General features: G+C 44.8%; 1 protein-coding gene, 1 long non-coding RNA gene and 1 pseudogene across 43 annotated transcripts; all 3 read left to right on the forward strand.

Annotated features, from left to right (window-relative positions):
• Positions 1-375: 375 nt before the first annotated feature.
• LOC136541242 (uncharacterized) lies at positions 376-9,484 on the forward strand. Of its 41 annotated transcripts, none has more exons than XR_010780292.1 (11): positions 477-807; positions 1,040-1,220; positions 1,320-1,390; positions 1,627-1,836; positions 2,525-5,474; positions 5,571-5,645; positions 6,348-6,486; positions 7,716-7,778; positions 8,076-8,125; positions 8,596-8,658; positions 9,164-9,484. XR_010780292.1 is itself a non-coding variant. In XM_066533026.1 (8 exons), the coding sequence occupies exons 2-5, from the start codon at positions 1,086-1,088 to the stop codon at positions 4,941-4,943; spliced, it is 312 nt and encodes a 103-aa protein (XP_066389123.1). In that variant the 5' UTR covers positions 477-807; positions 1,040-1,085; the 3' UTR covers positions 4,944-5,474; positions 5,571-5,645; positions 6,348-6,486; positions 7,716-9,154. The 41 variants fall into 41 exon arrangements, 9 of the variants coding, with proteins under 9 accessions (XP_066389123.1, XP_066389120.1, XP_066389121.1 ...); XR_010780295.1 differs by lacking the exon at positions 9,164-9,484 and adding an exon at positions 8,779-9,154 and having other exon boundaries at positions 8,599-8,658; XR_010780282.1 differs by having other exon boundaries at positions 7,716-8,125.
• A 3,001-nt stretch (positions 9,485-12,485) lies between these two features.
• On the forward strand, positions 12,486-13,273 carry LOC136542965 (glycosyltransferase family protein 64 C3-like; annotated as a pseudogene).
• Positions 13,274-13,499: 226 nt separating this feature from the next.
• LOC136544747 (uncharacterized) lies at positions 13,500-14,727 on the forward strand. Of its 2 annotated transcripts, none has more exons than XR_010780822.1 (3): positions 13,500-14,178; positions 14,423-14,515; positions 14,601-14,727. It is a non-coding gene; the product is annotated as an uncharacterized lncRNA (long non-coding RNA). The 2 variants fall into 2 exon arrangements; XR_010780821.1 differs by having other exon boundaries at positions 14,588-14,705.
• The last annotated feature ends 7,385 nt before the right edge of the window (positions 14,728-22,112 follow it).

The following is a 22,112-nucleotide window of genomic DNA, read 5'->3' on the forward strand; positions in this document are numbered from 1 at the left end:
GATCCACGACTATGACTCGCCCGGCCCTCGGCGTGCACCGACGCCAGGACCCAAGAGCACCACCTCGTCTGATCTTTAACCAAACTAACAACGTCTTCGTAACGGTTTCACTTCCGATTGCGCTCCAAAGGAACCCTGGGACCGCGACTCCAAAACTCGCGTCGACAGGATCAGCGACATCCGGCTACGGCTCTTGGGACCGCGACTCCTAAACTCGCGTCGACGGGATAGGCGACATCCGGCTACGGCTCTTGGGACCGTGACTCCTAAACTCGTGTCGACAGGATCGGTGACATCTGGCTATGGCTCTTGGGACCGCGACTCTTAAACTCGCGTCAACGGGGTAGGCGACATCCGGCTACGGCTCTTGGAACCGTGACTCCTAATCTCGCGTCGACGGGATTGGCGACATCCGGCTACGGCTGTTGGGACCCACGGCGCGCATCGACGCTGCCGAGCCACCACGCCCCCTTGCGAGCTTCGAGCCGGATGAGGAATGAGCAAATCGACAAGGTGCGCCCTTTCCTCTTCCATAGCTCGATCCCTTCCTACCTCCGTCCAGATCCAACAGATTTTTATATTTATGCCTCCATCCTCGCCTCTGGCTAGGCCATGGACGTCGTCGGCCGCCGCAGCACTGGGCGCGGTCGCCATGTCGCTTGGTGGCAGCTTCGCCTCACACATGGGCACCGCTTTTCTGCCGCACGCTTGGCTCCCTAGCAGGGTACAGCGAGCCCTGGAGTCGAGTTCTCCCCTGACTCCATCAGGGCGAGTAGTATCCCACCGTATATGCTTGCTTGTTTCCAGGTAACGTGTGTTCTTCTTTGTAAATCCCAAATTCAAATCAATTTCCATTCCTTTTTTATTCAAATCAATGCATGACCGGCCGCACCACACCCAGCATCAGGTGAAACATCGATTAATGTGCATAAAAAATTGTGTCCCAATCTTGATCTTTTGCGAGATCCAGTAGTATAGTTTGTTGATTAATATGCATAAAAATTGATTAATTTGATTGCTTGTATTTTTTCTTTTGCAGATTTGGAACATAGGGCACATATCAGTTAGTGTGCTTGCAGCGCGTCATGACTCATCATCAGCTCCTACCGCGAACTCCCGGAGAAAGGAGTGGCAACTCGCCTGGCGATGCTGTTGTCGCTGTCAGCCCACCGCCACCACCTCTCCTGCGTGTGCTCCTCCAACACTGCTGGCAGATCCAGGTACCCCTTCCCCAGACCCACTTCCCCATCTCGGCGTTTGCACCATCTCCTACTCCTCACCCTTCCCCTTCTTGATTCGATTTGATGATTCGAGTGCAGGATGTGTTCCCTGCAAGTGTTCGATTGTCGGTGCAGGTCGCGTCCAGGAGCTCCTCTTTAAGTGCAGCAAGGTGAGTTTGTGGATGTAGTGCAAGCCTCAAGATTCACGTTCAAAAAAGTACTATTCTTGTTTAGTTTAGCTCATTTTGTGTACATTGGTGTTGATTTCCTCTACTTCTGCCTGCAGATTTTTAATTAAATAAATACTCCTAAAATTTAACCTTTCAAAATAAATTATTGTATCCTTATTCTGTAAATGTGTTCATAAACCCTGTTTAGCTGTTTTTTCTTATTTATTGGGATTTAGGAAATGGCGAGTAGCTTAGCTGAAGTAGGATTGCACTAGGCCATGGAATTCGAAGGATCCATCCCCCACCAGCCTGCCGCTAGTGACGTGTATATGCTTCAAGCCTTGAAGCAACTCTCAGCTGCAGTACGCAGGATACTCGTTGTTGGAATGACCCATCTGTTGCTGGGCTGGTGCTGCCCACATCCTCGTCTTGGATTTTGCACAAAGGTGAAACAGTGCTCCCTTTGCTTAATTTGTAATTTGTTCAACTACAGAATTATAACAAAGCATACATATTTACCAATATTGAAGGCTTGAATTTTCTCCCGCTGCTCACTTGTTCATTCATTGCGTATATTGATTGATGCTTTAGTGATCTTGTTAATTACCAACAATGATTATTTAATACAAATTTTAGCTCCTAATCTTCATTCCTGAGGCCGACTATTTCATAGAAAGTTCAGCTTCAGGGTATTCCATTACTAATTAATGCACCATATGTACGTTTGTAATAATGGAATTTTACACCTTACTTAGGATTGATATGATCTCATCTCATTATAGAATGTTGTAACGATTTGGATGAGTTATTCAGATTTAATATGGTTCAGATGAGGCTATTGTTGTGGATTAGTATTGGAATTATTACAACAATTTAGTAGTATAATAACTAGTTATTTGTGTTCACAGGACATTATTTGCGATTAGACTATATGGTGGGGTTAGATCCTGTCCACGTAAATAGAATTCAGGGTTCTTGCTTGTGGCACTGCCTAAATCTAAATGATTTTTGCATTTATAATATGCCTGGTTTTCTTGCTCTTTATTTAGAGCACACACTTCTTTCATTTCATTATTGATCCATTTTCTGGTAAAACCCCATAGCCAACTGAACCATGCAATGGTTTTCATGCAGCTCAACTTCAGTTACCAGATTGAATAACAATGGATACCAGATAACTAAGGGAAAGGTCATTTGAAACCACATTTATTTAAATTGAAACATTTCACTGTCACCTTTCAATGTTGTTCCTATGGTAACATGCTATTATAACATTCAGGAGCTCAATCGATTAGCAGGAGCAGAGGAACTTGTGAATTTGTCAGGGTTTATGTAGCCTATACACTAGGTCACATTTCTTGGTAGAATGGGTTAAGATGATGCATTTGCTTATGAAATAGTTTTCATCAAGTTCATTTCATGATTGCTGGAATTCTGTGTTGACATTTAGAAGAATCATCCTTTAGACCTTTACCATGTTCTGTTTATTTGGTCATATGTTGCTAAGAATTCTATTTGTAAGCTGATCATTGAGTCTTTAGAGTTCAAGTTTAGCAGGTCTAAATGTTATTTCGAAGGTTCATGCCTTGCAGAAGGCCTAAATGCTAATTCTGTAATTTTGGTCCTTGTATCTGATGTGAAAATGGAATCATTGCTTTGTCAGGCTCAATGTTTTCAGATCGTATTATTGAGGCTAGTTGTATGACCACCGATCAGACGACTAATCGCGATTAGTCGTCGATAAGGTTCGATTAGTCGGTCCTAATCGGTCTAATCGGCTAGTCTGACATTTAGTCGTCCTTGTGCCTAGATGGCCTGATCGACCATGTATATACTATATATATGATGCAAATATATGTAAACATGACCATAATAAATAGGTAAATGTTAGAGGCAAGCAATCAAGCACAGTTTGGCATGTAATCATGTTTGCAATGAATCATTATCATGGTGATTTGGCCACTTACCTGTAACTGCTGCTTGCTGATGCCTGATGGTGAGTGCTGACTGCTGACTTGTGGCTGAATCTGAAATTACAAAGAAAGAAGATAATCAGTTAAATAGGCAAAATAGCAGAAAAACAAAACTGTAAAGACTAAAGAAAATGTAAAGAGTAGTAGACAGTAGAGCATGGCAAAACAACTTAACCAAGTACACAAATTTAACAAATAAGAACTAACAGCAGTTTAGCACTGTGCACAGCGGTACACAACATAAGTAAACTAATAAACATAAACAAGTTCTTAAGTCTGAAATGGAAATAGTTCTAAACATCCAGTCCACTGATTCATAGAATCAGCAATTCAGCCATCTAGAGAAGTAAATCTGCGTCCACATGGAAGTCTTCATTTCCATCATTTGTTGCAGGTCCGCCTGAGTCTTCCTCCCCTCCCTGGTCCTCCATTTCTTCATCTGTTGCACTTGCACCTTGTGGCTGTTCTAGTGCAACTCTGTTTTCCTCTTCTTCATGATCACTGCTTTCAGTTGCTGGTGCATCTAACCTTGTACTAGGACACTTCCTTTTGTTATTCCTCCCATATGTGCGGGTGACAGTATTCCTCTCACGAGCAGCAGCAGCTCTAGGCATATTGCGGCCTCTAAGCTGGTCAGTTGCACCAACAGCTTCATCAACATGTTTCCAAAGCATATCACTGTCATTAGATGCATGAACTGGGTCACAGTTGATGTCTACCCACTCATTTTCCTATTGAAACTCTTCTAGAAGCAATGGGTTGGATTTCTTGCCTTTAGAACTGAGCTCACGAATTTTCTGAAACCTGAATGTCATTTTACGGTTGTAGCTAACAAATACCAACTTATTCAACCTAATGTGCTCCAAACGGTTCCTCTTTTTAGTATGCACCTGCAGCCATAGAAAATAGGAGCAAATTCATTAGATGGCTGCGGACGGAGTTGCAGACGCCGGCGAAGGAGATCCAGAGAGGCAGGCCGCAGGCGGAGGAGACGTGGGCGGAGGTGCCGGCGGCTGCGAGAGAGAGCAGAGCCAGAGTGGGAGCTGGAAATGTGCCGAGCGGGAGCTGGAAATGTGCGGCGGCTGCAGCTCCTTCACTAGGTCACTCACTCACTCCTCTTCTTCTTACCCTAATGGGCCAGCTAAAGGTGGGCCGAATTCTTTAGCTGGGCCGAATTCTCCCTACCCAACTAGTCGTCCGGCTAGTCTGATCGGACGACTAATCGTGATTAGTCGCAACTTATCGGACGATAAGGTTTCTAATCGGTCTAAACTAATCGAGGGCCCTTATCGAGCACCTAGTTACGATAAGGACGACTAATCACGATTAATCGCGATTACTCGTCCGATCTGAAAACACTGGTCAGGCTTCTAAAAATTGTGTGCAGCACTGCAAGAATAGGAAATGTTATAAATAAATCTGAACTTACCTTTGTCATGCAAATATAATAGTTAGCCTTTAATATTTCAGCGCTGCTTTTCATTTCTAATCTCTCTAATTTCGATTTATTTTGTTCTTTCTTGCTTCAGGGTTTGGACTACAGCTCATTTCTTTTTCTTTATGCAATGCTGAATTTCTAGAAGCCATTTCTGTGTAGAGCTGTGGTGTTAGGGCCTTCAGTGGTGGACTGGTTGTTGTTTGGCACAGCAAGTTTCTGAAACATTAGTGTGTAATCTATATGTGCCCTGTGATTTTTCCATTTTTCCTTATTTGTACAATTTGTGGTACCCTAATGCTACTCAGGACAGATTTTAACCTACCCTCTATTTTCACTTTTTGTGCTCTGTTTTTGGACGTGCAGTGCCCGGTTGTGGGATTGCCACTTCTTGGTTGCACACACGTCGAATGCCAAGCTTGCCTTACTCGGATGGAGTCCTCTGGTCCGTCAGGTACCCTATACCCGCCTTAATCCCTTTCCTGTGCATCTTGTTTTGATGTTCTATTATTCCATATCAAGCAGTAAAGGTTTATCACATTGGTTTCACTATTAGGTTCCATGATATGAGTACTGTTTGTATGCTTAAATAATGATTCCTCTGTTTCTGGTTGGAGTTGGTTGATAAGATGCCTGACAACCCAAGAAGGGTTGTTTTTGAGAGCATATAACAATGGTCAGTACATGATTAGAATTTCTTTAGTGGCCTTTTTTATGTTTAGCAGCTGCTTTGCTCTCTAGGATGTTGTTAATGTGATGATTTCCCATTTAGGTATGAGGTTTCTTTACGACAAGAAGTTACCCTCCTCACTGGGTAGACCTTCTGCACTGGCTCCACAAAACAGAGGTGCAAAGGGGAATGCCTTACTATAATGTTAATGTATTGCAATCTTGAATTAGTATTTTCAAAATGACGAGACAAAATTATAGACATTCATTTACAGCTAATCTAATCTTGATTATGGCTCTTTTTTTTAAATTTATATTTATATGTATATGATCTGATGCCTTGACACAGAATTAGAGAACAATTTAACATACATGTATTTTAAATTTTGCTTGCCCAAATTAACAGTATTCTTTCGTTGAATATACGTCGTACTGAGAAAATTGGATTGTATCCTATCTAAAGATAATAGTTACAAAATTTTGTACTTATGCATAGTAGTACTGCTGGGAAGTGGGAATACCATCTTTTAGATTTAAATCCCCAAAACAGGAGGACATGGTATGATAGTAATGTTAGTAGTGTTTAGTAATTGGTGGATCAAGATCAATGGTATGATCACCATGCCATTGAGGAGGCCAGGAGGGGTCTGAACTTGCTAATCATCTTTGGGGCATGTATTTGGAAACATTGAAAAGGCTGTGTTTTTCAATGTTTCACCAGCTTTTGGTATGAACTGATGTTTTCTCAAATGACAGATCTCCATCCTATTTTTTAAAATCCACTTTACTCTGAATATTATTGATTATGCTTCCTCTGGTTAGAGCTATTATTTTCATCATTGTTATTTATCCTCTTTTCTTTCTCTTTGTTTTTGTGCAGATCCCACTTGGGCACTAGCCCACCCACTTGTGGTGCAATATCTTTCACTTGCTGACCATCAATCCATCTATCAGATATAGATTTCCTTGGCTGGTCTCGATAGGGAAGTGCCAAGAGAAGCCACAATCTTGCCACCTTGGTAAGTTCTATTCCTTGTGTACTCTGTTCCTAGTTAGACCTTATGCCAGTTATTGCTCATTGCGTTTAATTCTAAAAATGCTGCACTTATGTGAATAGTTCTACTGCCACCTGTTTACTGAATTGGGCTTAACCCACTCCATGCCAATGTATATTCATGGCCTCCCACTGTCATGTTTTCTCCATCATGTCTGATTGAATCAGGATCTTTTGCTTGTGCTCATATTCATGGCTTCATGATATTCTGTCTCAGTTTTCTCTGCTTGCCTATATTTTCTTCTTTTCTCTTGATAATTGTACTTCTCATTTTTTTCCTTTTGCTATGCAAGATACGAGCATGGTAAACAGAGCTAGGTTCCTCTCTAGAACGCTCAAAGGCTAGTATTGTTGAAGATGTCAACATCACTATGCTGGTGTTCCTAGTTGCCATGCTATCATTCTTATTTTACGTAATGTTCAAATGGTTTATGAGATATTGTAAGCATCTTATTAAATGTGTCCTTCCTCCTATTTTGTCACACTGCTGGAGAACCTTCAATACGTACTGCTACCACTAATTGTGAGGACAGTGGGGAATAGAAGTAATCCATTGATAGTTGCAATGGATTGATCTTACTGGTTCTTAATTTGAACACAATCACTGTCTTAGCTTAATTTTCTAAAAATTGTTCTTTTGGGTTCACCAGGTCGAAAAGCTTAGGATTGATATTGGTTCGAAAGATAATAGTACATTGCCTAATTAAAATTTGTTATGCACAGAATGCCACATGCTCCCTTTTGTTTGTGTAAACATCACTCATGACGGATAGTTGATAATTGCTTTTTTTTCATCTACACTAATAAGAACCTTTGGCTTCAAATTGTAGTAACCTAAACTTGCTTAGTTGATTAGTTTGGGTGTAGTGTCGATTGTCACTTTCTAACATTACAACAGAAGTAAAAGAAATAGACGGGAATTTCTAGCCTAATCGATCTCTTCTTTGTACTGTCCTCCTCGGATGTGTAGTCTCTTTTCTTCCCTATTAGCATATCTGTATTCTTTTTCTCCATGTGTACAGTTATGTGTACCACTCTGATCATCAGGGAACTATCTATGAAGAATAAAATACTATTTGGTCTATGTTTACAGACTACAACCAATACATAGAAGGGATTGATTGTCTAGCTGCACTACAGACCTCTCATTACTGTGTTGAAATTAATTGATTGCTCTATCACTCTTTTGTTTAGGGTTAGAGAAAATCCACGCTCCAGCTTTTGGAAAACAAGATGATTGTGGAGGGTTTCGCACTGGTAAAGTGAAAATCCTGAAATGAAGTGTCTGCTTCTCTGCATATATTGCATTTATATAGTGAAATTTTCATTCTGGTTTTACTTAATTAGCTCAAGGTGTCCATCTAGAGTTTACTAACTGATAGTGTACATCATCAGTATTTAATCATCTAGATTTTCCCAGGTCATTTTTCGTATTTGTTGTCTGCACTTCTACAGTGATTGTGCTAAAGAATGAAATAAGTATGATTTTTCCTGCCTTGGAACATTAAGGACTAAATGGCTACTAATTTTTTGGATCTTATTTTGGACGTCAAGTTTGGTAGAAGGGCAGGAGAAAGAACGATGATTATGTTGTGAATGGATAGGTACAGAACTCATACAAACTCTTAAATGTTTTGATCCCTGGACCCATGTTGACATGTATATTTGCACTAGCCTACTGCCACAGTGCTAATGCTTGTTTGAAATATAGTGGTCGAGAGAATCGTAGATTCTCTATAAGGTAGTATAGAAAATAATAAGATTCAAACTATGTGGAGTTTTAGAAGACAGACATGTTCTAACAGTTTTTTCCTATGCTCTTGTCCTTCTTCTGTAAACTTCTTTTCCATAGTTATTTATGTTTATAACTCTTATAGCTTCATAAAATAATACAGTGGTGATGCTATATTTATTCCAAATATTTCCAATATGTACCATCCCTACCACCGTAAAAAAATTGAGAGCCTTGAGGTTCCAAGTGTGGCATGAATTTTTATTTAACCTTGCCTACTGTTGTGAGCTCTCACCAGTTATATATTCTTTCTAATTTTATTAGTCACCCTTCTTCCACCAGTAGGTGATGTTGGCCTCATCGGCACTCGATCAGCAACACTAGTGTCCCGCTAGCATGAACAAGGTATGTTGGAGTGCTCTGCACTTGTTTGGACTGATCGCTGTCTCCACCAGGCATAAAATTCGACATTGATTTTATTTTTTTATCTATCTTGATTTATGTATGCACTGGCTGACATTACAGAAACAAGTTATTAGGACTACTCCAAATGTGAGCATTTGTATCGCTTTCACCATATACAACTATACTGAATTTTGATCTGTACTACCATTTACCTTTGTGAGTTTGACCTGCTCACATGTTAGCATGCTGAGGATCTAGAGATATAATGTGTTTGGAGAGGTGGTATGGTACATAGGTCAAACTTTGATGCTTTTTCCTTGCTCAATTACCTAGGATTACCTAATTTGTAAATGTGACATACTGTTGGATACTTTTGGTAAAAAAAAGACAGGGAAATTCTTAATTATTTAACGCCAGATCGAATCGTGATGATTTGTCATGGTTTATGTTTGAGATAAAATATATATTATGCTTTACCCTGTTTTGTGATCATGTTCTGCTGTAGTCAACCTGGGGCAAATGCACCATTCGGAGTCGGCACCATTCCAAAATCATTTGTACCAATCCCATTGACAAGTTCTACAAGTGCTAATAAGAACTGTAACAGCGACCACTGCACAACAGAGCCTGCTTGGAGTCATGCTCCCCGGCCTCTCCCCCATTCTGTTGTATTTTTCAACCATCTTCCATCGAGTAATTGTATCATGATCTATCAGTACATGTATTTTTTCCCAATTTAACGTTATCCGTTTTTAGTCATAAATATCACTAGTTCATATTCATTGCTTGTAAAATGCACTGTCATGTAAACCAAAAACATAGAGGAGGAAAAATAATCTTAATCGCAAAACAAGGCTGGATATTTGCAAAACCTGCTTGTTGGAAAAAACAAAAAAAAAAGCTGCTTGTTGGAAAAAACAAAAAAGACCAGTTGCAAAACCTGTTCGCGTGAAAAATAACAAAATAAAAATAGAGACGGCATGAAAAAGATGAAAAAAGATGGAATAACAGAAAAAAGAGACGGCGTGAAAAAAATGAAAAAAAGTCAGCGACGGAATAATAAGTGAAAAAACGGAAATGGCGTGAAAAATGAAAAAAAAAACAGAGACGGTCGAGGATGCAAAACCTGGACGCGTGAAAAAATGAAAAATGGTCGAGGGAGGTGTACGGACTGGGCTCGGGCACCGACTATTATTTAGTACCGGGGCAACGCAGTGAGATATATATATATATATATATATATATATATATATATATATATATATATATATATATATATATATATATATATATATATATAGGGAGAGGCTATTCAGTAGCCGGCTACAGAATAAGTTATTCTGTAGCCACCTCCATTTACCATAATTTTATATACTAATTTACTGTAATGTCAATACATATTTACGATAGTTGGGTTACTATAACACACGGGGATATTTACCATAATGTTATATGAAACCACTTAGTAAGGAGTTACTATAATCTCGTAAATTAACATAGTAATTATCGTAACTCAAAGTGGCTACAGAATAAGTTATTCTGTAGCCAGCTACAGGATAGTAGTTCTATATATATATATATATATATATATATATATATATATATATATATATATATATATATAGACACACACACTACTCATTCTGAGGGAGCAAGTAAATAAATACAGTTACAAAGTCATGAAGAAAGAGTAGGTGAGGAGTGAGGACTAGTGTTCATGTAAGAATACTTTTGTAGCTGAGTCATTATTCAGTTGGTTGCCATATACGATGGAAAGGAAAGCTAAAAAATACTGAAAGAAACCTAAAGGCCTGTATTTACTTCAAGGAAACAAATTAAACTCAAGGTATGTCATGAGAAAATATATTTTATTATTAGCGCCAAACCGTACTGATTATACAATTTTGGATTGATATATACTTGTGAATGAAACATGTGCACACACAAAAGCTAAGGTCAAGAGCTAGCACTGCCGCCTATAAACCTAGCTGAGCCATTTTCCAATCATAGTGTACGTGTACCCCAATACCCTATTCCTGTAAACCTGCCAAAGACACATTCTCGTCCATATCACGATGGCAGCCGAAGATATCCAAGAGCTATGTTTTAGCATCTTTTTTTTTTTTTTTTTTTGCGAGGGAACTCTTTTTACCATTTGACAGGGCTAATGCATATGATGATACGCTATATTTGATATCAGACAAAAAAAATAGTTATCAATCCGTATGGTGCAGTAAGATATTTCCCCATCATAATGTCACACCCCAAAATTTCTAATTTTGGGTTGTGCATAGAAAACACTAATTAAAATAAATGTTTTAATATTTTGATAAAATTTCCTATGTTTAGTTTAAGTTAGTGCCAATTAGTTATATAAAAAAATGTGAATCTTCAAACATTTGTGAATTAATTTGACAGGCTTTTGTTTGAGGTGATGTTTGCTTGTTACTTCTAGTGCGATGAGAGTGAGCAAAGTCTTTAAAATGCGTTTAGTAAGTCGATCTTCCTTCTCCGGCACGTCTTTATCTTTTATTGCACTCAAATTACTTGTTTCTCAGCTTACGCTTTTGAGCTTCTCAAAATCTTTTCTTTGTAACCCATATCATTCCTTTGAGTTCCTTATCCATCAATCAATCTCTAAAAACTTACTGGGGATTATTTCAGCTTTTCTGGAACTTGTTCCCACTTTCCTATGAGCATAAGCTAATTTTTAGATGCTCCAAAATATCTTTTCACGAGCTCAAAGTACTTTATTTGGGTTCCTCATGTTCCAAAAAGTATATGAGAATTTCCCCCGAATTTTCGGAGGTTTCGGAGTATTTTTCACGGCATAAAAAAGCAATTAGTACCATATTGCTAATTGCTGTTGAGTTGCGGAGTTCTCATATATATATGTGTGTGTGTGTGTATCAATCCCTACCTCCAACATCTCATCGTCGCGTAGGTGTCGTGTAACCATTCTCGTCTCATCGGCACCAGAGTTGAGTCAGAGCCATGGTGGTCGCCATTGTTTCATCTGCCGCACGTCAGCCTCCGGTGAGGACCTCTCTTTCGTGGTCGCCATTGTTTCATCTGCCGCACGTCAGCCTCCGATGAGGACGTATCTTTCATGACCCTGCACTCATTGTTTTTCATCACGTTGTATCTGTCTGTTTATGCCGAACTTATTTGTTTATAATTAAATATTAATTTGATTAATCTGTATGTAACTAGTTTTCTAATCTAAAAGCAATCTAGGTGTTACACTACGGTATTTGATATATAAATGTTAAATATGATTAACTTCTACATGAATGTATTTTCTTTATTTATAACTTGATTAGTTAAACAACGTTGCAAATATTAAACTCAAAAATAGGTGTTCTCGAATGCCATTTTATTTTGTAAAGTTAAAGTTTAATTTGCTTCATTTATACGGCAACATTTATGAATAAAATGTGACCAGTTTATCAACCTGCTTTTGAATCAAAGTGTAACTTAAATTAATAACCTTCACATGGTTTTATCTAATCTATACTATAAAGGAGCGACCGAAATGAAAATAGACTCTCACCCAAATATGTTATACCCACCTTAGTTTTTTTACCTTTGGATCGACTTTAAACCCAGATCCAACGCACCTAAATCTGTCTCCCTGATCTGACGAGTTGATCCGATTGGAAACACTCGGAAACTCTTTACATTAAGAGCATCTCCAAGAGTTCCCTAAATCACCTCCTAATCCTTGATTTTTAGAAAGATTAGAAAAAAAACCCTCTCCAACAACTCCTAATGCTTCTTTCTAAAATTTACGCACTTGGAAAATCTTCCCCCGTTCCACGTAACTTTACGCGGACGTGACCTCGCGCTTCCTCCCGCGGCCCTCCGACGTGCGCACCGCCGCCGTGGCCGTGGGCGACGATGACGTGCTCCCCGACGCGGCGGCGCTGTCCTTCGCCTTCACCACCTGGCAGCAGCACCAGCACCAGTGGACGGGGCCCTGGTCGGCTTCTTCCCGCGGTCGCACCACCTGGACCTGGCCCGCGGGAGGTGGGCGTACACAGTGGCGCGGCTGGGGCGGTACTCCATGGTGCTGACCAAGCTGATGCTCCTCGGGGTCCGACCTCCTGCGCGCGTACTCCTGCTCGCCGGAGCTGGCGCCCGCGCGCGCCATGGTGGACCGTGAGCGCAACTGCGAGGACATCCTCATGAACTTCGTTGCCGCCGAGGCGACCGGCGCCGGGCCCGTGCTCGTGGAGGCCGGCGGCGTCAGGGACTGGGGATACCCTAGGAACGACGCCGGCGCCGGCGAGGGGCCTCGAGGCGGGGTCAGGGACGTGGGGCTCAGCGCCACAGGCGAGCTGGGCCACTGGGAGAAGAGAGGGCGCTGCATCACCGAGTTCCACCGCCTGCTGGGAAGGATGCCGCTGCGGTACAGCTACGACAAGGTCGTGCAGGCCACCGCCTGCTGGGAAGGATGCCGCTGCGGTACAGCTACGGCAAGGTCGTGCAGGCCACCGCCGGCGAGCAGGGCCTCTGCAGCAAACGCGGCCGCCTCGTCCGCTGCGATAAAAAAAAAAGTCAGGAAAAAATTGATGTGGGACTCAAATTTAATTATTTGGAAGTCATTTATTGAAAACTGTTGAAGATGCCCTTCTTTTTTCCTCCTAATATATTTTTAGAAGTTTGGAGACTACATATTTTTAGGAGGAAAAAATAAGAAACTCTTGGAGATGCTCTAACAACGTGTTTCTCTCTTGTCCATGTCTTGCCTTGGAATATTTTCTCACCGTCCTCGACGTTTACCCGCCTGCCGTACCCACAGACCGAGATTACATCCATCCACCGAAAACTTTCTCCGCTCGCGTACCCGCTCAGCGGTTGCCTCTGCGGCGCGAGCACCCCTCGTCCGTTCCCCTCTCCCTCTCTCCCCAAAACGACACGGCCTATCTCTCGGTCTCTCCCGTTCCCCTCTCTCTCTCTCACTCGCTCTTCCTCCAGACCACCGCCGAACCCCGCGGGCGCGAGTCGGCGCAGCAGGTTGAAAAGCATGGCCGTCCTGTCCTGTCCAATCCAGTTGGCGGTTGCTGCGGCGCCGGCACGAGGGGTACGGCGGCCGGCCGCGCCCTTCCATCTGGCGCCCAGGGGCCGGGTCAGTGGCGCGGCGGCGGAGGCAGAGGCTATCTCGCTGCTGCACGCTACTACTACATGACGATCGTCAGTACAGGTGTGCTTGCTGAAATAAATCCTCCGTCTAAACAACTACTCTACGTACCAATCTAGCCATGGATGCTCCCTCAAGTTCTAGGTCACGGCTGGAGTGCTGCCGACCGTCGCCGGTCACCCGGCCGCCCAGAGCCACGATCCTGGTCGCCACCGCCTCCAGCAAATCTCTTCGTCGACGTCCATCCGTTCCCATCCCATACCCATGGGCGCTGATCGTGTCCTCCCGCTGTCTCCGCCCGTGCGGCTCGCCGGTGTCTTCTGCAAACGCGGTGCCTCCACTTCCGGCAGAGTCCTGCGGGGATGCGGCGAGCGTCCGTAAGGCCTTGTTCTGTGATTTAAGTATAGATTAGTTATTATTGGTTTGAGCTTGTGAAAGATGCAAATTTAATGTTCTTGTATGATGGAGATTTGTCTGTGCAACAACTATAGAAGTATGCACCATATAGTTGGATGGTTTATTTGCCGCTTCTCACTCGATGCAGCAATAATATCAATTCCGTGATACTTCCTTGCCCTCCACTTTGTGAAACTTTGCTTTCCTGTTGCTTTATCTGAACAGGGGACGATTTTCTTATTGCTAGCACTGACGAACTGGGGACAAAGCTGAAGCTTGCTTTCGAAACTTATCCATGATATGGTTGGCATTGACCTGGTAAGAGATTAGATGCAATGTAGGTTGTTTTCCTTATCTCTGTCGCAAGTTGACTGAACTGAACGCATTTAGGCCATTGTGGCAGGTGGCAATGTGCATCAATGACATCATAACTTAAGGTGAAAAACCGCTGCTTTCCCTAAATTACCATGCAAAAAGCAAGTTTTATGTTGATCTTGCATAGAAGGAGTCAAGTCTATACATTCTAAAAGAAAGGAGCACATGACAAAAATGGAAAAGGAGGGCAACAAACTTGGGTTGATGTTTACTACCAAACATTCAAAACTGCTTACTACAGTCTACAGGTAAAATTCCAAATTATTTATGTAAGGAACTTTTTCTTTAAAGGAATCAAGGGATAATCTAGGGGAATAATTTTATATGAACAACATAAAAGAGTCAGTAGCAAAATACATTACCCGGTCATCGAGAAATTAGCAGCAGTATATGCTTATCAAGTAGTAGTAGGTGCAGGTGAATGCACCTTTTTATATAATAGGAGGCAGACAAAATAAATGTTAAAGTATAAGGAAGAATTAAGAAAGACCATACTGCATTAATAAATGGAACTATTAAATCTATAGCATGTCAAATTTCGAATAACCTATACTAAACCCAAGGTTTTAAATCTCCGGCTAAGCCTCTTAGCTGCGGACCTTCCAAACAGCTAAGCGCAGCTATAGCCGGAGATTGCTGCAGCTAAGCCCTTTAGCTGTTTTTGCAAAAAATAGAAAAAACACATGACAGTTGAAACTTCAGATGAGTAAATCACAGGTTCATAGGTAGCCATCACAGGCTAATAAACTGTAGAGCCAAAGACAACAGTACAACGACTTGGTGTTGCTGCTGCTGCTTAGGATTGGGGAAGATGAAGAAAGTTACTTGATTGATCTTTCATGGTGTTCGACGACTTGGTGTTGTTGCTGCTGCTTAGGATTGGGCAAGATGAAGAACTGAGGAAGACAATCAGAGTTGGGGAAGACGCTCGAGCTGCCTCCGGTTGTGTTGACTGCTGACTCCGCCGCGGCTCGAGCTGCGCTGGGTTGGGGAATCCGTAGCAGGCAGCAGCCGCCGCTTGGGGGATCCGGCTGGTTGCGCTGCCGGCCCCGGCCCGACGCCGGCTTCGGAAGCAGAGGCCGCCGCCGCCATCGAAAGAGAGGCTGCTGCCGCCGCCTGCTCCTTTTTCTCAGAGACTTGGGAGAGAGTCGAGCGTGACCGAGACTACAAGCCAGGGTTACGGGGTGTGGGGGTGGGTTGGGAAAAGTTGAGCCCAGAAAATTTTAGCTGGGCCGCGGGTGACTTTTCTGGACCGGCAAAGTTTCAGCTGCAGCTAAAACGTGGCTCCATTAGCGGCTGGATTTCTCCGGCTATTAGCTGCTGGCTATTGTTAGCGCCAAAGTCGAATATCTTAGCTTTCATCTCATCCAGCAGCTATCTCCGGCTATAGCTGCAGCTATAGCCGGAGATTTAAAACTTTGACTAAACATAAGAGCTGAGAGCAAGTTCATAATTAATTAGCATCAGTAACCTTTGTTCTTGTATTTTAGGACATGAAACACATACTTTGATGCATCAGTAACATATTGTTAATTGCTGTAGAGTTGCGGAGTTCTCATCCCTATATATATGTATCAATCCCTACCGCCAACATCTCATCGTCGCGTAGGTGTCGTGTAACCATTCTCGTCTCATCGGCACCAGAGTTGAGTCAGAGCCATGGTGGTCGCCATTGTTTCATCTGCCGCACGTCAGCCTCCGATGAGGACGTCTCTTTCGTGACCCTGCACTCATCTGCCGCACGTCAGCCTCCGATGAGGACGTCTCTTTCATGACCCTGCACTCATTGTTTTTCATCACGTTGTATCTGTCTGTTTATGCCGAACTTCAACTTTGAAGCCCCCTTCTTTCGTCCTGCCGCTAAGCACCATGGCCAGCTTGGCCACCCTGCTTATCGGGAAATCAGCTCCTGCAGGTCGCCGTGCTTGCTGTTCTGCGCGCCGGCCATCCACCTCTAGGCACCAGCGTCGTCTTTGCCAGCTGCTGCCCATCGTCGAGCAAGCCAGGCTCATGCCTCTATCCTTGCCATAGCAAGCAACTTCTGCACGTTTTCTTCACTACAAGATAGGAAATCATCGCCCGCCTCCTGTGCAACATGCAAGGATTCTACAACAGACTCACCACAAACACATGTGCATTTGCATGCATATGTAGGCCCACCTGTGTTTTCTTTTAAGAGCACACTTTCATCATATAGAGAACACAGCTCGCCCGGCCGTGGAGAAGCAAGGCAACTCATACACGTGCACTTGTCCAATTCACATCTTATATGTTCTAGCTCTATTTCAACTCGTTTTGTTGTGTTAGTTTCATATCGCTGTGGTACGGCCTAGCAGCGACGCTTATCATCCCACATGCTTATTTGTTTACAATTAAATATTAATTTGATTAATCTGTATGTAACTAGTTTTCTAATCTAAAAGCAATATAGGTGTTACACTACAGTATTTGATATATAAATGTTAAATGTGATTAACTGCTACATGAATATATTTTCTTTATTTATAACTTGATTAGTTAAACAACGTTACAAATATTAAACTCAAAAATAGGTGTTCTCGAATGCCATTTTATTTTGTAAAGTTAAAGTTTAATTTGCTTCATTTATATGGCAACATTTATGAATAAAATGTGACTAGTTTATCAACCTGCTTTTGAATCAAAGTGTAACTTAAATTAATAACCTTCACATGGTTTTATCTAATCTATACTATAAAGGAGCAAGGGAAATGAAAATAGACTCACCCAAATATGTTATACCCACCTTAGTTTTTTACCCTTGGATCGACTTTAAATCCAGATCAAACGCAGATCCAACGCACCTAAATCTGTCTCCCTGATCTGACGAGTGGACCCGATTGGAAACACTCGGAAACTCTTTACATTAGCAACGTGTTTCTCTCCCTCTTGTCCATGTCTTGCCTTGGAATATTTTCTCACCGTCCTCGACCTTTACCCGCCTGCCGTACCCACAGACCGAGATTACATCCATCCACCGAAAACTTTCTCCGCTCGCGTACCCGCTCAGCGGTTGCCTCTGCGGCGCGAGCACCCCTCGTCCGTTCCCCTCTCCCTCTCTCCCCAAAACGACACGGCCTATCTCTCGGTCTCTCCCGTTCCCCTCTCTCTCTCTCACTCGCTCTTCCTCCAGACCACCGCCGAACCCCGCGGGCGCGAGTCGGCGCAGCAGGTTGAAAAGCATGGCCGTCCTGTCCTGTCCAATCCAGTTGGCGGTTGCTGCGGCGCCGGCACGAGGGGTACGGCGGCCGGCCGCGCCCTTCCATCTGGCGCCCAGGGGCCGGGTCAGCGGCGCGGCGGCGGAGGCAGAGGCGATCTCGCTGCTGCACGCTACTACTACATGACGATCGTCAGTACAGGTGTGCTTGCTGAAATAAATCCTCCGTCTAAACAACTACTCTACGTAGCAATCTAGCCATGGATGCTCCCTCAAGTTCTAGGTCACGGCTGGAGTGCTGCCGCCCGTCGCCAGTCACCCGGCCGCCCAGAGCCACGATCTTGGTCGCCACCGCCTCCAGCAAATCTCTTCGTCGACGTCCATCCGTTCCCATCCCATACCCATGGGCGCTGATCGTGTCGTCCCGCTGTCTCAGCCCGTGCGGCTCGCCGGTGTCTTCTGCAAACGCGGTGCCTCCACTTCCGGCAGAGTCCTGCGGGGATGCGGCGAGCGTCCGTAAGCCCTTGTTCTGTGATTTAAGTATAGATTAGTTATTATTGGTTTGAGCTTGTGAAAGATGCAAATTTAATGTTCTTGTATGATGGAGATTTGTCTGTGCAACAACTGTAGAAGTATGCACCATATAGTTGGATGGTTTATTCGCCGCTTTTCACTCGATGCAGCAATAATATCAATTCCGTGATACTTCCTTGCTGCGTATCAGGTTCGTGACCCAGGCGGGGCCGAGTGGTCTTGTCGATATTGTACCGGCTCCGCCTTTGGGACAATCTCGATTTTCTCGGCTTCACACGGGCATCTGATATTGGCTGTGACCAATGGCGGAGCTTGCATGAATGTGTAGGGGGCCAATTCAAAGCTACACTGCTACAATAATTACCAATAGTAGTATAGACAATTAGAATTCTGTGGAAAATCTTTATTTTTTCAAGTTCTATCTATATAGACTACAATGAACAATTGAAATTCTGTCAAAAAAGAATGAACAATGTGCGGATTTACATACTTGTAAGCTATGATCCACTCATCAGCATCAGCAAGCATGGTACGAGAGAGGCATGAATTAATTGCATGCATGCAGTGACATGCAAACCTCTAGAGTAATATAGCCGAAACAAGAGGGGCAGGACCCAGTTTGGCCCCACGTAGCTCTGTCCGTGCTTCTAACCGTGGGCTAACGGGCTATTTGACACGGCTCCGGTAGCAGAAGTGGCAAGAAGCTGTAGCAAACACCACAAAAAGCTAAACTATATTTTTTTGTACAGAAGAGGAGTGACCAATACCCGAGTAAGGGTACGTACATACCTCAGCCAGAGGTATAACGACACATATTTCAAATCCCCGAAAGGTCACATGAAACATGGCGTAATAAATGGGCGGGCACTAAGCCTTGGGGCGAGGACTCCATGCGCCACGAGTCTCCTAGGGTAACTCAGGTGGCAAGGACTCAGTTCAGTGTTGACTGAGTTGTGCCCAGGTCACGCAAGCCATCGAGTCACGAGACATAATTAGGAAATTTATTAGTCTATGTTTATTAGAATCCTACGCCTAACTACCCTTTAAGGGCTTGTCCATGCTCTGATCCCATCCCGCAGCATATATCCTCATTTTTTTTAGAAGGCAAGGGGGGGCCGGAGCCCACTATGGCCAACAGGTGGCTCCGCCGGTGGCTGTGACCTCCCGTGGTGCGCCACACGGCGCGGGGGTCTTAGGCTTGCTTAGTCCACCCTTGGGCCTATAAATAGAGGCCTTCTTTCCGTTTGAACCACTTGTAGCTATGTCTACGTATTGCCTTTTGCCTTCTTCTGAGAGGCTGAGATTGAAAGAGGATAAGAGAGGGGGGTTTGAAGAGAACCGCGAGGTTCCAAGCATGTGACCCGCTGGGGGTCATTTGTGGTGGCTAGAAGCCGACGCTGTCCCTTCCAACAACTGGTGCTAGAAGGAGATTTGCGAGCAGGAGAGGGTTGGAGAGGTGCTCGGGTCATCCTCTGGGTATAGTGATTTCAGCAGCTTCCAGACCCTTTAGGTTTTGGGTCACTGAAACACTAGTCCTAGTGGCCACAATCAGCCTCTCCGGGAGACCGGGGGTGCCTCGACATCCCCCTCTCAATTTCCAGTGTGCGATGGTGGTGACCTCTGAGCTAGCCGACCCTGCCCTCTTCGGCATGCTTTAGTCCGAAGGCTAAGGTGTGGCAAGAAGGTGCGCGAGGGGTTCTTTGTCACCCCTTACGCTTGCAGCATTCACCTCTGGACGTTTTTGTGATATCACCATCGAGGTGATACCTGTTCTTAGCACCTTGTGAGCGGCACGTTCGCTCTTGTATTCAAAGGTGCTAAGCGGGGAGAAGTTTCCCTCGAGTTTTGGGCTTCCCTTGTGTCCGTGGCGAGCCCCCGAGCCATGGAGTCGGGGTCACACTTTTGTCCTAGGGTCGCTGGAAGGCCTTTCTAGACTTAATGATGCGAGGAATTTGTCTTCCCGACCTCTTTTTGCACGGTCGTGAGGTTTTTTGCGATCGTGCATTGGCTCGTAGGTATTGGACCTTTTCACTTCTTCCACGTGACTGAGCTGTGATCATGCTTTGTGCTTCGCATTTCTTCACGAGGAAGACACTGCTGCGTCACCCTGGCCATCTGCCTCATCGATCTCTCCCGGAGAGGTCGTGGACCTCTGATGGTTTGTGAGTCTCCGGAGCCAGCCTTAGGTCTTGGACCTGGGCACAAGGGGGACATGGTCGTGGCTTGGTCTTGACTCTTTACAGGGTCACGGGGACCCGAGTCCATTTTTCCCATGTGCCCTTGCTGACCTTAAGAGGTCGTGTTGCCTTGTTTCAGGCGGGTTTGGTTTCGCCCCATGCGGGGAGAGGCATGTCCACCGACCACGCGGTCGGAGCGGTGCGCCTCATCGGGGTTGATGGGTAATTCGAGCGGGACCCGATACCCCCCCCCCCAATCGACATGGAGTTTGACTATGCCTCATCGAGAGATGTCCCATAAATCATCGGCCATCAAACCCGTCAGTCCCCGACCGCCTCCACAGCGGTCTGAGGGCAAGATGCCTCCCCCCAGAGGGGGTCAACCTAGGTGACTTCGAAGCAAATGACTCAAATACAGAGAGAGATGGTTGTGTGGCTCTGCACCACCGATTAGAGCCGTAGGGGCCCATCTCACCCTGCCCCTATTCCTTTGTGGCCTCGAGCCCTTCTAAGGACTGGCCTAAGAGTGGGTTTCTTAAGCATGACATGGGGTCATGGTTGCAGCAGGTCATTCTGCGCACTGGCTTGGGGGGCAGTTGGCCTCCCCAGTCACATCGTGGCATAATGGCACCCACTCGCATGCAGTCGTGCACCGTGAATGCGAATGCATAAATCGAAAGAGTGGGAATGCGTAAGGCGTTCTTGGTTCGCGCCACTGGGTGGGCAAACACCGCTTCGCGTTCCCTCCGACCGCTCCTCCTGTGCTATGAGATTTCCAAGATGGTTAGTAAATGCGAGCGAGAATGCGTGTAATCGAGGTATCCATCGTGACCGGCCCTTGTGGCTATAAATAAGGAGAAGTGGTATGGTGGGTGTGTCGACTACTTTTGAGTGCCTGTTCCGCTAGTTCTTCCTCCTCATTCTCGTGCGCTCGTAGCTTCTTCTTTCTGCTAAGCTAATGGGTCATGGCAAGCGTCCGTGGGAGGAGTCGCTAGAGGCCGGCAAGCCACCGCCGTGTCTCCAAGCTGGCGTGCGCGAACAAGGATGAGTATTCGAATGATGTCTGAGTTTGAAGTTTGACCTGCATTGATCATGTGCGCTTCTAGGGCTGTCTCCCATGCCATGGCAGCGACCGGAGGGTCGTCCCGCGCTCATCATGTTGTGACCCCACCAACAGAGGGGTTGAGCTCGTCATCCCCATCGTCGTCGTCTTTGGATGATCGTCGAGAGTTCCACAAGCTCATCCGCGCGGTGGACGATGCCCGCCAGCGCTACTCCGATGCCACCCATGAGGTGGGCCGGCTGGAGCACTACCTCGATGCCGTTAGGCTGGCCCTCGAGGCCTCGGAGAGGGAAACCGCCACCGCACAAGCGGCGATCGCTAACGCCCAGGCCCGCATCATAGGTGAGGACGCTCTCCATCTTGTCATCTAGTTTGTGATCCACAGCTTCTAATCTCCTTATTGTCTTGTTGCCAGCGCTGAAGGAGCAGCTGGAGGCTTCTCGCCACTAGATGGAGGAAGCTCGCCTCTGGGAGGTCCTCATAATTGAGGACCATGAGCATGCAGTGGTGGCTGGAGTCCGGCAGGGAGCCGGCGTCACCCTCGCCGCTGTGCAGCTATGCACGGGCCAGGACTTTCGTCGGGTGGAGCCC

The sequence above is a fragment of the Miscanthus floridulus genome, chromosome 3, assembly GCF_019320115.1.
Source record: "Miscanthus floridulus cultivar M001 chromosome 3, ASM1932011v1, whole genome shotgun sequence".
Lineage (NCBI taxonomy): Eukaryota > Viridiplantae > Streptophyta > Magnoliopsida > Poales > Poaceae > Miscanthus > Miscanthus floridulus.

What these genes read in the sequence shown, in the direction of transcription:
- LOC136541242 (XM_066533022.1), top strand. An exon ending in TCCTCTTTAAGTGCAGCAAG is followed by an intron (nt 1,391 to 5,164) that starts GTGAGTTTGTGG and finishes TTGGACGTGCAG; the next exon opens with TGCCCGGTTGTGGGATTGCC. An exon ending in GGAGTCCTCTGGTCCGTCAG is followed by an intron (nt 5,253 to 6,347) that starts GTACCCTATACC and finishes GTTTTTGTGCAG; the next exon opens with ATCCCACTTGGGCACTAGCC.